Below are 15,068 nucleotides of genomic sequence, written 5' to 3' on the forward strand. Positions count from 1 at the left end.
GAGGAGCAGTGGAGGATCTTTAAGGAGATCTTTCTTGGTGCTCAGCTGAAATTTATTCCGATGGTCAAAAAAGAGGAGAGGTAATAAGCCGTGGATAACGAAGGAGGTGAAGGAAAGTGTTAAATTGAAAGCGGAGGCGTTTAGAGTAGCTAAGAGTAGTGGGCGAGAAGAGGATTGGGAGAGGTTTAAATGTCAACAAAGATTGACAAAGAAGTTGATAAAGAAGGGTAGGAGAAACTATGAAGCTGGGCTAGCGCTTAATATAAAAAAGGATAGCAAGAGTTTTTATAAGTATATAAAAAGGAAGAGGCTGGCTAGGGTGAACGTTGGTCCCTTAGAGGATGAGAAGGGGGACTTAGTGGTAGGGGATGGGGAAATGGCTGAGGTCTTGAACAACTTTTTTGTTTCTGTCTTCACGGAGGAGGACGTGAATAATTTGCCGGGTGTTAGCGATGGAAAGGTGGTAGGACTGGAGGGTCTCAATGACATTATTGTTACTAGAGAGGCGGTGCTCGACAGACTGGAGGGGCTGATTGTGGACAAGTCCCCAGGACCGGATGGAATGCATCCGAGGGTTCTGAAAGAAATGGTGGAGGTGATAGTGGATGCCTTGGTGGTTATTTTCCAGACGTTGCTGGATTCTGGGGAAGTGCCGGAAAATTGGAAAACGGCTAATGTTACGCCGTTGTTTAAGAAGGGTGCCAGGCAAAAGGCAGGGAATTATAGGCCTGTTAGTTTAACGTCTGTTGTAGGTAAAATGTTAGAATCCATCATCAAGGAGGAAATAGCGAGGCATCTTGAGGGGAACTGCTTGATAGAGCAGACGCAGCACAGTTTCGTTAAAGGGAAGTCGTGTCTGACAAATTTACTGGAGTTCTATGAGGATGTGTTTAGGGCGGTGGACAGAGGAGAGTCGGTGGATGTGGTCTTTCTTGATTTTCAGAAGGCGTTTGACAAGATACCTCACAAGAGGTTATTGCAGAAGGTCAGGGGGCATGGAATTGGGGGTAAGGTGTTAGCGTGGATAGAGGACTGGTTGTCAAATAGGAGGCAGAGAGTGGGGGTCAATGGGTGCTATTCGGATTGGCGGTTGGTGACTAGTGGAGTGCCCCAGGGATCGGTGCTGGGGCCTCAGCTATTTACCATTTATATAGATGATCTGGAGGAGGGAACCGAGTGTAGGGTGTCGAAATTTGCTGATGACACCAAGATTGGTGGAAAGGCAAATTGTGCGGAGGGTGTGGAGAGTCTACAGAAGGATCTAGATAGGCTGGGCGAATGGGCCAGGAAATGGCAAATGGAATTTAATGTTGGCAAGTGCGAGGTGGTCCACTTTGGTAGGAATAATGGTAGGAAAGATTATTACTTGCGTGGAGAAAAACTGCAGCAGGCGACGGTGGAGAGGGACCTCGGGGTCCTTGTGCATGAGTCGCAAAAACCCAGCTTGCAGGTGCAGCAGGTGGTCAGGAAGGCGAATGGGATGCTGGCCTTCATCGCAAGGGGGATTGAATATAAAAGTAGGGAGGTCTTGCTGCGGCTGTATAGGGCATTGGTGAGGCCGCAGCTGGAGTACTGTGTGCAGTTTTGGGTGCCGTACTTACGCAAGGATATTTTGGCCTTGGAGGGAGTGCAGAGGAGGTTTACTAGTATGATGTCAGAGTTGAGGGGGTTGAGCTATGAGGAGGGGCTGAATAAATTAGGCTTGTACTCGTTAGAGTTTAGAAGAATGAGGGGAGATCTCATTGAGACGTATAAGATGATGAATGGGATGGATAGGATAGAGGTGGAGAGACTCTTCTTGCTCAAAGGATAGTAGGACTAGGAGGCACAGCCTCAAGATAAAGGGGGGGCGGTTTAGAACAGAGTTGAGGAGGAACTTCTTCACTCAAAGGGTGGTGAATCTCTGGAATTCTCTGCCCATTGAAGTGGTGGAGGCTACCTCGCTAAATATTTTTAAGACGCAGGTTGATGGGTTTTTGATAAGAGAGGGGTTTAAGGGTTATGGGGAGAGGGCGGGAATGTGGAACTGAGCCACAACAGATCAGCCATGATCTTATTGAATGGCAGGGCAGGCTTGAAGGGCTAGTTGGCCTACTCCTGCTCCTATTTCTTATGTTCTTTAGTTACTTCAACTAGGGCAGCTTTGAATTTGGACTAGAGTTACTGGAGAGGTGATGAAGGAATTGAGAGGCAATCACACAAAGCTTCCAAATAAGCAACATTCTTTTTACAGATGTACAATGCCACATTAAATACAGTTAGCACCCGTAATATACTTGATATAATGAGTGAAATTAGTTTTGAAACTTTCAAGAAAGTGAATGAATTTCAGTTCAGCATGTAAAACTGTCTTCAAACAAATCCAGCCAGAACTGAAATGCTGTTTTTCCTGTACAGACCTAACTCTTCTCATTAACCACATCATCACATGACCCTGCCTAACTAATCAAAAACCCCAGGGGAAATAGTCACCCCTAAACAAAAACCCATTAGCTCCATTTGAAGTAAACACAACATGGCTAAAATTAGCAATTATCCTGCTCTCCCAGCATCTAAGCTAAATCTTTTCTAGACACACTGAATACCTGCAGAATAGAGCTGAATCTGTAAACAGTTCCCTTAAACATAAAATCTAAAGCAATGGTACATTATAATCACTTGCTATGGGGCTAATATTTTATGAACTCTGGGAAACTAGGGATTGTTATGAAATATTGCATTTTTAGTGCCACTCATCCAAAGAATAAGCCCAGAAGTAGAATGGGCACAATTTATTGTCAGTAATAATTGGTGTGCTTGAAATAAATATGATAGAGATAACAACAAATGACCAAAACTTTGGTTCACTTTCCTCCTTTACGATACTCTGATAGCCTAATTTGATCAAAGAGGCATTCAGGGTATTTCAGAGTTTAAGGCTTAGGCCACTAGAGATGAAAGAACCAGTAGTGAAGCGATTAAAATTGGAGATGCTCAGAAACCAGACGCTGAAGGTTTCAGCAGCTGATGAATTGAAATGGGGGAGAAGTCAAGCAATGTCACAGAGGTAGAAAAAGGTAGTGTTCATAATAGTGTGGATGTGTTGAGGAACTCCTCTTGGGTAAAATGTGACATCAAAGGTGATGAGGATACTATTAAAAACTATATATAATTGGCTTTACCTTGGAGTAAGGAGTTTTGGCATTATAATCTTATCTGTTTCAGTATTCTGTTTATTGTCTTTATATAGATGTCAACACTGCATTTCACAGTAACTTCATTGCAGTCTTAATGTATGCGTTACTTGTAACTAATAAATAAACTTTTTAAAAAAATGCAATTCACCAGCAATATTTCAGTTTTTCGCAACATTTACAGTCCAACTATACATAGTTTTGCCAGTTTAAAGAATTCAACAAGGTTTCAAACAATGTTGATGGACACACATTCCTGCTCTCCAATGTTTACATATCAGCAGTCCCTTGTGGTCTGAAATCTTGTCTTGAATTTCAGGATCTCTCCCAGAATTCCACCTCTAATCCCAATTCCTCAATCCTAAACCCACTTTTACAACCACAGATCTCTTCACTACATTACCAGTGCTCCATGGTTAGCTGTAGTGTCACTGGACAAAAAGAACTTGAGCTTTAATTATCCTAGGTTGCAGGACCTGTGCAGATGTTTCCCGGAACTCCTTTTCCAATGTTACTGGAACCTTTTGAGCCTCCTTTCTGTGCTCCCACATCGTTGGGGCAGATCCTGAGACGCTCTACCACTTGGGAGGTGGAAGATCTTATTGTTAAGAATCAATAAATGCAGCCTTTTTTCTTAATATAGACGTGACAAGCTATGGATTTGTATGGAGTTTTGTGGAGGTGGATCATTACAAGATATTTATCATGGTGAGTATTCAAATGATTTTAATTTTTTCTTTAAAAATGAATGAAAATGACAGATTTCATCTTTCTAAGTATTGCAAATATTACAAATCATCAGTTCCATGTAAAGTATAATATGTTATAGTATATACATATTATAGTATTTCCGTTTTCTTTGAAATCTGTAACGTTTAGATCGAAATGATTACATCATAAATTAAAATTTGTTTCACCCTGAGCCCCTTTTACTGATCTTGCATTTAGCTTTTCAGAAACTGTTAATAGTCATAGATCAGTTGGGCCACACACTGACAAAGTGGTTAGCATTGCTGCCTCATAGTGCCAGGGGCCCGGGTTCAATTCCCGACTTGGATCACTGTCTGTGTGGGGTCTGCATGTTCTCCCGGTGTCTGCTTGGGTTTCCTCCTGGTGCTCTGGTTTCCTCCCACAGTCCAAAAGACATGCTGGCTAGGTGCATTGGCCATGTTAAATTCTCCCTCAGTGTACCCAAAGAGGTGCCAGATATGGTGACCTGAGGGCTTTTCATAGTAACCTCATTGTAGTGTTAATGTAAGCCAACTTGAAGAAACTTTTAAAAATGCTGCACTGTTCACAATTTTAATCAGAGATGGTATGCAGCAACAATAATTACAAAGGAAAATGGAATGTTGATGTTCTTTGCAAGGGGGTGGAATATAAAAGTAGGGAAGTGTTGCTATAGCTGTCAGGACCTTGGTGAGATCACTTCTGGAGTTCAGTGTACAGTTTTGGTCTCATTTAAGAAAGGACATTGTTGCATTAGGTCGTTCCGAGAAGGTTTGCAAGTGATTCATGGGATAAAGAGGTCAACGTATGACAAAAGGTTGGGCATTAGACATGAGGAAAGGTTACCCATTATGGTTTAGAAAAATGAGAAGTGATCTTAATGAAATTCATATTGGATTCTGAGGGGACTTAACAGGATGGATACGGAGAGGGTGTTCCCTCTTCTGGGGAAGTCTAAAACGAGGGATACAATTTAGAAAGTACAGTCTCCCATTTAAGATTATAATGAGAATTTTATTCCTCATTACTCTGTGGAATTCCCTTCAGCAGAGAGCAGTAGAGGCTGGGTCATTGAATATATTCAATTTAGAACAGGGTTAGATTTTTGTTCAACCAGGGAGTTCAGGGTTATTGTGACAGATGGGTAGACTGAGGCCATGATTAGAGCAGGCTCAAGGGGCTAAATGGCCAGCTCCTCTTAATTCTTGTATGTCATTGAGTACAGGGCTGTTTGTGGAAGTGCATATAATGGGACTAATCTGGAAGGATGTGATTTTAGGGTTTTTTAAAACAAAGGATGGAAAATTGAGATTGGGTCTTGAAATGGGACCAATTCAAGTGGGGTGTATAGTCTTTTCTGAGGTGACAGCATTCCTCCATGTACTGTTTAATATTTTTACAGAAGTTATGATTTTGATGTTGAATTAGTGAAAATATTCTGAATTTTTGACTTATTCCAGAATTATACCTTGATTTCATATTTTCAAAACTTTTTAACAGTGACAGGACCTTTATCAGAACTGCAGATAGCTTATGTGTGCAGGGAAACACTACAGGTATGCAATTTCAGTCTTTCAATAATATTTTCAGAAGTTTGAGCAATGAATCATCCAATTTCTCTCTGAACTTTGAGAAATTTAGTGTGGCTATACCATAGCGGATATGCTTTCCTTTCATCTTTGGGACTTGGGTTTGAGTCCCATCTAGACTGATGAATTGGGAAAAGAAGAGAATAACTTGCATTTATACACTGCTCTTCCCCAAAGAACTTAACTGCTAAAGAAGTATTTTTGATGTGTAATCACTGTTGCAATGTAGGAAAGTAACCTCGCTTATAAGGATTAAACATGAAAAAAATTTAAGCGGTCTCAGATTGGCATTTGTTTGATTTTGGCAAATGCCTCAAAATCAGTCTGACTTGACTGTCTCATTAAGGCAGAGGCAGATGTGGGAAATTCAAATCAAATGCATTGGAGGATCTTTTCCTAAAATTTGGATTAAAACACTTCATTGGTTTCCAAAAAGACTGTCATTTTTCTGAGCTATTGAGACATACAGACCAGAAAAGCTTCAGCCCTGACCCTTAGTCTGTGCTGCGTTAACGGATTTCATTCGGTGGTTGCTATAATTGGGTTCACCTAGGTAGGGAAAATCTGACAACAATTATGCAACTGTTAGCTCTCTGGCATTTACTGCTCAGTGTGCTTAATTGCTCATTAAGGATGCAATTGGACATAATTGTGATTCTCTATATAGTCTTGTAGATTTCCAATACTAGTATTTAAGCTTGTAGATGTTACGGAACAGCCAAATCAGAACCCTAGTTAATTCCACAAACATGACCTAGACCTTCCTGTCGCTTGCTATTTTAACACAGCATCTTGCTCTCATGCACACATATTCATCCTTCGCCCATTGCAATGTTACAGTAAAGCAAACTGGAAAAACAGCACCTTAAGTTCCGAATAGGCACTTTTACAGTCTTCTGGACTTAACATCAAGTGCAACAACTTGAGGCCGTGAACTCTCTGTCACCATCATTATTTTACTTAATTTAAATTTTTTTATTTTTAAAAAAAATTATTTTCATTTCTTCAATTGTTATATTTTAACTTTGTTTAAATCTCCTGTTCCATCTTGTTTTCTCTCCTCCACTGCCTCACCCCTCTCCCCACTTCACTAGTGTCATCGGTCACATACTTCAGGTTGTTCTTTGATACTCTGCGTACCTCTGTTCTGTCATTTACCTTTATTCTGCCATTTACACGTTCTGATCCCTTGATGGCTGCTATCAGCACACTTCTTAGCATGATCACCACTAGCTACATCCCCTTTGTCTTTTTGCCTATGGTCTCTGCTAACTGGTGACCCTCCACCAACTATCCTCCCCACCAACTCCAATGCCAACCAGCACCACAACAGTGCAACTCTCATATTTTCTATTGTCTGCAGCTCTGATGAAGGGTCATCTATACTTGAAATTTGGCTCTTTTCTCTCTTGGGCGCTTTCAGACCTGCTGAGGTTTACAGCATTTTCTGTCTTTGTCCCTATTTAATCCTAATTAGAATATAAGTACAGAAGAGGGCCTTTCAACCCCTTGAGCACGTTCAACCACTCATTTAGATCTTGACTACTCTCCAACAACTCCACTTACTGCCGTGGTTCCACAATCTCTAATTTCCTTGTCTAACATTTATCAATCTTGGTTTGGAAATTTTCAACAGATTGAGACTCATCACCCCTTTGGGTGTGACTGTTTCAGATTTGTCTGAAGAAATATTTCCTACCATCACTCATACTGTCGAATTTGTCTCCTTGTAAACCATTTATGAAAATAAATGGTGACTGGGGCTTCTTAGAATCTGTTGGGTAAAGCAGAAACAGTACAAATGTTAATTTTTAAGTTGTGTATATTTTAAAAAATTTCTTGATTTGTTGAAATTGGATGGTTTTATCAGTGCAATAAACATGTTCTGTCTTTGTTTGCTTGTAGGGTTTATATTATCTTCACAGCAAAGGAAAGATGCACAGAGACATAAAGGTAAATAAAGCTGAATTGCTGGTTGTTTTTTTCATGTTGTCCACTCATTAGCTTCATATGAACATACAAATTAGGAGCAGGAGTAGGCCACTGCCCTTTGAGCCTGCTCTCTTATTCAAAAAGATCATAGCTGTCTGTTTGTAACTCAACCTTGCCAACCCCCGAAAACCGTTCACCTCCTCCTTAATCCAGAATCTATCTAGCTCTGTCTTAAAAATATTCAAGGATTCTGCTTCCCTGCGTTTTCAGGAAAAGAGTCCCAAAGAATCACTACCTGCTGAGAGAAAAAAATTGTCCTCATCCCTGTCTTAAATTAGCAAAGCTTCTGCTTGATTATCTTGCATTTTTCTTAAATTTTGTGCCATAACATTTTAATAGCTTTTAACATTTTCTCTATAACAGGTGTTAAGCTAACTGGTTTGTAGTTTCTGCTTTCTACTTCCTTTTTTGAATAAAGGAGTTACATTTTCTATTTTCTTTCTTCCAATTTCATGGAACCTTCCCCAAAACTAGGCAATTTTGGAAAATTAAAATCAACAAGTTCACTACCTCACTTGTCACTTCTTTTAAGATTCCAACCTGAAGCCCATCAGGACCCAGGGATTTGTCAGCCCGTAGCACTAACAATTTCTAAATGCAACTTCCCTGGTGATTGTATTTTCCATTATTCATTCCCCGGATTCACTTTCTATAGGATTCAGCACTCCAAATCTTTTCTAATTTAGATGTGTGGGTAAGGTTTATTGGGCATGCTAAATTAACCGTTAGTGTCAGGGGGATTAGAAGGGTAAATATGTAGGGTTACAGGGATGGGGCCTGGGTGGGATTGGTATCAGTGCAGGCTAGATGTGCTTAATGGCCTCCTGCACAGTAGGAATTCTATAAATTAATATTGTCTTTGTAATTCTAGCTAGCTTTCTCTCCTCCTCTAATTTTTCCCCCCTTAATCGTGTTTTTTCCCCCACATTCTTTGTTGTTCTATATATTCTGTTTAATCTTCTGACCTGCTACCCATTTTTGTGCAGTTGTATGTTTTTTCTTTAAGTTTGATACCGTTTTAAGCATTCTTAGTTAACCATGGCTGGTGGATGCTCTCCTTGGAATTTTTCTTTCTCATTGGAATATATATCTATTCTGTGTATTCTGAAATGTCCACTTAATTGTCTGCCATGGGTCTCTATTGACCTAAGGTGACATGGTGGCACAGTGGTTAGCACTGCTGCCTCACAACGCCAGGGATCTGGGTTCAATTCCCAACTTGGATCACTGTCTGTACAGTGCCTGTATGTTCTTCCTGTGTCTGTGTGAGTTTTCTCTGGATGCTCTGGTTTCCCCCCACAGTCCAAAAGATAAGCTGGGTAGGTGCATTGGCCATGCTTAATTCTCTGTGTACCTGAACAGGTGCCGGAGTCGGGCGTCCAGAGGATTTTCACAGTAACTGAATTGCAGTGTTAATGAAAGCATACTTGTGACACTAATAAATAACATTCAAAAAAAAATAAAGCATCCTTAATCTTGTTTGCAGTTCACTTTAGTTAGCTGTGCTTTCACTTTTTCATAATTGCCCTTATTTAAGTTTAAAATACTAGTCTTGGACCCACACCCCTCCCCTTCAACTGAACGTAAAATTGAATAATTTGGTCACTGCTACCTAGGGATGCCTTCGCTATGACAATTAATCGTATATCATTGCACAATACCAGGTCGAGTATAGCCTGCTCTCGGGTTGGTGTCAGAATGTGTTGTGAAAAAAAGGATCCAGAAACATTCTGTAAACTCTGCACCTCAGCTACCTTTGTCCATCTGATTTTTCGAGTCTATATGTAGATTAAAATTCCCCATGATTAATGTTGTACTTTTTCTGACAAGCTCCGGTTATTTTTACTTTCTATTCTGCCATACTGTATAGTTATAATTATGGAGCCTGTACACCACTCCTTCAAGTGACTTTCTAGCTTATTATCATTTCTCAATTCAAACCAAACCGCTCCTACATTGAGATTTCCTGACCATAGGTCATCCTTTTCAAGTGCTCAAATTTTTCCTAACTTCCTGTACTTCCTAAGTATCATGTATCCATCAATATTCAGATCCTAATCCATGTCATCGTGCAGCCATGCTTCTGTATTGATATCATATTTCTGTTTGCACTATGTTTGTTTTGAATGCTATGTGTGTTTAGTTACAGAGCTTTTAGTTTCGTCCTTTTATTATTTTTGTAGCATCTATCGTTATCAACTGACTTGCTCTTAGTTTATACGCTCTGTCCCTTCCTGTTGCAGTTTCTTTATTCTTTTCCATATTAGTACCTTTCTTTCTTGTCTTCTCTCAATTTTTTTTGGCTTACCACATCTTCCAAAATTTGATTCCTTTCTCCCACTATTTAAAACCCTCTCTACTTCTCCAGTTATGTGGCTCACTGGAGCACCACCAGCAACACAGTTCATTTGTAGACTATCCTGACAGTACAGCCCAATTTTCCCCAGTACCCCATGATCGTAATCCACATATTCCATGCCAGAATTTGTGCAAAACATTCATTTCTTTAATCTTATTTACCTTGTGCCAGAATGCACGTGGCCCAGGTAATAATCCAGAAATATTTTTGCGGTTCTGCCTAATTTGGTGTCTAGCTCATCATACTGTCTAGGCAGAACCTCCTATATGGAGCACAGCAACTGGATCCTTCCCCTCCTAGCAGAACGTCAAAGGTATTCCTGTATTATTACCTGAGGCAAGAGCATTCTGGCCTAAGTCAAATAAGGTTAGAGAAATGAATGCTTGGCTCAAATTCTGATGTGGAAGATGTGGGTTAGGATCATGGGGCATTGGGGAAAGTGGGTCTATAGTTGAACCGTGCGGATGCTGGCGTTTCTCTCCAGCCCTGAGCAAATGTCCCAAACTCTGGCACCAATTGACAACACAAGTGTGTAGAATCTTGCTCTTTGCTACAGAGACCAGTGTCAATTCTCCTGCCTTCTCTCCTCCTCTCCACACGCGCGCGCACACACATCCCCTACTACCACTACATTCCTCTTTGCTCCCTCCACATGAATGGCTTCTGGTACCATAGTACCATGGCCAGTCAGTTCATCCCTTCCTCAACCCTCACTCTCATCCAAACAAGCTGAAAGTACCTCAGATCTGCTGGACGAGTGTGGAAGCTGATACACCTGCCCTCTGTATACCCTTAGCTGCTTCAGCTGTGTGTCGCACCCACCTGTTCCTCCCACCCTCCAAGCTGCCACTTGCTGATATGTCGCAGTGGCTGTGGCTCAACCTCCAGTTCAGTGAGTCTGAGCTGAAGCTCCTTAGGCCACAGCAGACCCTTGCATCACATTGATGTTGAGCTCTCACGTATTACAGCCATGACACATCATCTATCCTGCCAGCTTTATGTACTTAAAAGAATATAATTCCATAAAATAATCAAGTAATTAATGTGTTCAATTAATCTTACTATAAATTCCTGTACTATTTTAAATTTTAGGATTAGAATAGATCTCAGACACTTACTAGATACTCACCAAACAGCTCCCCCCTTCCCTTGAATTAACTCCTACAGAGTGAAAATGGTAGAAAAGGCAAAGGGGTACCTCCTTCTCATTTTCACCAAACTCCCTCAACTCTCCAAACACTCTCATTCCATTGAAATTGCAATCCAGTGCCTTAAATTTCACCAGCTGCCATGGCATGGTTTGAACCCATGTTCCCAGAGCATTTGAATTGCTAGTCTATACCACACTTCACTCCTTCCCTCCTACCTTTTGGACATTTTCCCAGTGAACCTCGTAAAACAGGGCCAACTGCCTTTCTTAACTTCAGTAGCATATATGTAGCTGAGGTCCAGACAATGAGGCAAAAATTTCAGGAATAGCATCAAATTATCATTCTTCAATGTCAGAATGTTGCTGGTGATTCTGTGAAATTGTGTGGAATAAAGTTGTCCCCTAACTATCTTCTTTCTTTATCAGCCCTTCCCCAAGTCAAATTAACATTGGACCTGAAGGTTTGCTCAAAATACTAGAGGGTATTTTTATATTCAGACATTCAGTCGTCTGTCATTCTCTTATCATACTCAGTATTCAACTGAGGGCTTACTAAATGTCTGAAATAGGAAACAAATCATATGGCAGGATGGAGCCCAAAAAGGTTGGGCAGTGGTATTGGATAACTTGATTCAGCACTTTCATGTCAGAGTCACAACCTTTTTTTGGTTCATGCAAGTTAGTTTTAGCCATCTGAACAATTCTGTAGGTACAATAAATAGCAAACTGGCTATAGTAGGAATTCAGGGTAGCTGTTCAGACAGACAGATGACTTGTAATGCGTGGTGTTTGACAAAATTTAGTACTGGGGCCACCATTCATAATCTATATTCATAATTTGGACTTAAAATTTGCAGACAACACCAAATTGGGTTTGTAGTTAATACTGAGGAAGACTCTACTAAAGTACAAAAATATATTAATAAACTTGCACAATGGGTATGAAATTGCTGGATGAATTTCAGCTTTAAGTGTGAGGTTTTCATTCTTGATAGGAAGAATTAGGCCTTGCACTACTTGATACCTTAAATAGGGAAATGGACCAAAGGGATCTGGGAGCACAGATATACAAATCTTAGAAATGGAGATGGCGAAGGGGCTGCTGTAGCTGAGGCAGCTAAGCAGCTGGTCTCAATGTTGGGGAGCAAAGTCGTTTAGTTTCTCCCACATTGAAGGTGAAAGGGGTTTTTTAGAAGACTGTGGACATGGAGATATGGAGCTAGGTGTAAGCATTGAAAGATGATTCTGAAGAAGTGAGTAGTTACGGCAAAGTAGAGGAAGATCTGGTAATTCTTGTGGTCTGGAAGTATCTGGTGGTGAAACCAGTTTGTGATTTTATATATTCAGTTTTTTGTCCCTTGGATTTAATGGAGCAAAGATGAGTGCTATACCAGGGGAACAAATCGAATTGGAGAGTATGGACTCTCTGGAGACAAAGCAATCGAAGTTGGAGATAAGGTATGTAATTGAGCTGCAGAAGTATCGTGGTGAATAGAAGGCTAAAGATTTAAACGGCTAAGAGTTGAAGTACTTTGGCAAGTGACTTGGGAGAGTCTTCTTTGGGTGGGCAGAGAAGGAAACAAGGAGGGTGGCCTTGTCTGTGGTTAAGATGATGGGAAGAGAGAGGCCATGTGAAATTAGTTGAAAGGCTGAGGAATGGCTGTGAGGATGGGTGGCAAACCTTATAAAGCAGAGGTGAAGGGAGAGTGGTGAATGCAGAGGAGCCACGGAAGGATGAGTTTTGATGGAGGTTGAAATCTTAAGGATGAGAAATTGCTCGTGGAAGTCAAAGAGCGAATATATCTTGGTGACAAACCTGGTGTGGGTTTGAGCAAACGGTAGAGAACAAAGATTTTAAAGAAGAGGAATGGATCAAGGTGTCATGCTCTAAAGAAGAAGATGGTGCCAAAGCATTAAGACTGAGATGAGATTTGGTGATGAGAGCCAAACTGCCACCATGAGAGTTTGAATGGTTTAGTCAGGCAGCAAGTCTTCAGTGAGGCTGAGATGTTATTACCTGTGAGCTATGTTTTTGTGTAAACCATGATATCAGTGCAGTCATCTGTAGTTATGTCATTGATGTCAAGAACCATGTCAGCAAGTTTAACAGGAGAATTTCTGTTCTTGACATCAATGACATAACTACAGATGACTGCACTGATATCATGGTTTACACAAAAACATAGCTCACAGGTAATAACATCTCAGCCTCACTGAAGACTTGCTGCCTGACTAAACCATTCAAACTCTCATGGTGGCAGTTTGGCTCTCATCACCAAATCTCATCTCAGTCTTAATGCTTTGGCACCATCTTCTTCTTTAGAGCATGACACCTTGATCCATTCCTCTTCTTTAAAATCTTTGTTCTCTACCGTTTGCTCAAACCCACACCAGGTTTGTCACCAAGATATATTCGCTCTTTGACTTCCACGAGCAATTTCTCATCCTTAAGATTTCAACCTCCATCAAAACTCATCCTTCCGTGGCTCCTCTGCATTCACCACTCTCCCTTCACCTCTGCTTTATGAGGTCACTGCTTCACTACTTTGAAGTCACTACTTCAACATCATCCAAAACTAATCATAATGCAGCCTTGTATCCACCTCCTGTTAATATTTAATCAATTGCTGCCACAGATATTTTTGACTAAGTTTCAGATTTCCACCTAGTGCAATTTTTTGTTCCCTAGTTAAAATTGTTTCATGTTTCTGAGCTAAAATTTAAAAAATAGTGACCATGATGTGAAAGTTTTTTCACCACTGAGTGTGTTAGTAAGAACTGTCTCTCTGTGACAGTTAACTTTCAAAAAAGCTGTGAGAAAGGCATATGGTTAGCACCATGGAAGTGATGGTCATGAAAAAATCTCTGATGCATTTAGAAACATTGTTACGATCGTCAGTGTAGTCCTGCTATTTTGATGTCTATTTGAAATGTTTATTTTATTCTAATCTAAATAAAATTGGCTTGATCTTTAAGAAAAGTATTTAAATCTATCTAATTTTAACATGAATTCTTTCATTGTTAAAGGGAGCAAATATTCTTCTAACTGATAATGGCCATGTGAAATTAGGTAAGAATGTTTTTTTACTTTCTTTAGAATTAGTAAATGATGATAATTGTTGCTTCGTGGATAATTAGAACTCTTCAGTACGTATTAATTTGGACTCTTAACATAGTTTTTTGAGATCCGAGCAAATTATTTCTGTCAGGTGCAGGATTTGAAGATGGGTACAGAATTTGAAATTGAGGATGGTGAGAGTAAAAAGAAAACAGCAAGCGTAGAATCATGAAATTGATGGTATTGAAGGAGACAATTTGGCCCATTTTGTCTGTGCAAGGAAATTCAGCCAATTTTTTTTTACTGTGGAGAAGAGCACAAATGGGTGTTGGAACAAAAACCATGGCAAGTTTTGAATATTTTCAAATTTTGAAAAAAACTATTAGCTCCAGAATTACAAAAAGCAAACTAATGAAAGTTGCCCTGGTCATCATCTGTCCACGTGTTGTTATGCAAGGAGGAGTTGTTTCTTTGCTCTTACAAATGCTACTTCAGTTTATATAAAATCAACTGAATTTATTAAACTTTTTTAATGAGTGCTAAACCTGGAGTCAGAATTCCTCAAAATATAAACTGGCTAATTAACTGGATTCAGTGGCAGATGAAATGACATTCATTGGTTTTAAACATGAGCTGCTCTTGAGACAAACCTGTTTCTGCTTTTTCAGTTTCTAACAAGTTAATTTTTTTTATGAGATTGATGCGGAGAATTTCAATGAGAAAAGTTCAGTAAAACAGATTCTAATCATTACTCCTTAAATAAAGATCAAACAGAAACAGAAGCAGGTCTGACAGCATCTGTGGAAATAGAATAGAGCCAGCGTTTCGAGTCTGAATGACCCTTTGTCAGAGCTGCTCTTTTCCTGTGATATTTAACGAGGGATAGATGAATATTGGCCAGGATACCGGGGATTATTCCTCCACACTGCTTTGGAATTGTGCCATGGCATCTTTTACATCTACCAGAAAAGCCAAACATCTCATCTGAAAGATAATAGTGCAACACTTCCTAACAAAT

At 40.1% G+C, this 15,068-nt stretch overlaps 1 protein-coding gene across 12 annotated transcripts in view; it reads left to right on the forward strand.

The window, feature by feature from the left end:
* LOC145350833 (mitogen-activated protein kinase kinase kinase kinase 3) overlaps positions 1 to 15,068 on the forward strand; it is a 309,442-nt gene that overhangs the window by 127,871 nt on the left and 166,503 nt on the right. For 11 of the 12 annotated variants that reach the window (XM_080200175.1, XM_080200176.1, XM_080200178.1 and 8 more), the window contains exons 4-7: positions 3,817 to 3,881; positions 5,403 to 5,458; positions 7,397 to 7,444; positions 14,020 to 14,062. In XM_080200175.1, the coding sequence (XP_080056301.1) occupies positions 3,817 to 3,881; positions 5,403 to 5,458; positions 7,397 to 7,444; positions 14,020 to 14,062 (212 nt within the window). Of the gene's footprint in view, positions 1 to 3,816; positions 3,882 to 5,402; positions 5,459 to 7,396; positions 7,445 to 11,418; positions 11,454 to 14,019; positions 14,063 to 15,068 lie in introns of all 12 variants that reach the window. The other variant, XM_080200187.1, reaches the window with a different exon arrangement.

Source organism: Carcharhinus amblyrhynchos, chromosome 12 (genome assembly GCF_965287045.1).
Source record: "Carcharhinus amblyrhynchos chromosome 12, sCarAmb.v2.hapA, whole genome shotgun sequence".
Taxonomy (NCBI): Eukaryota; Metazoa; Chordata; class Chondrichthyes; order Carcharhiniformes; family Carcharhinidae; genus Carcharhinus; species Carcharhinus amblyrhynchos.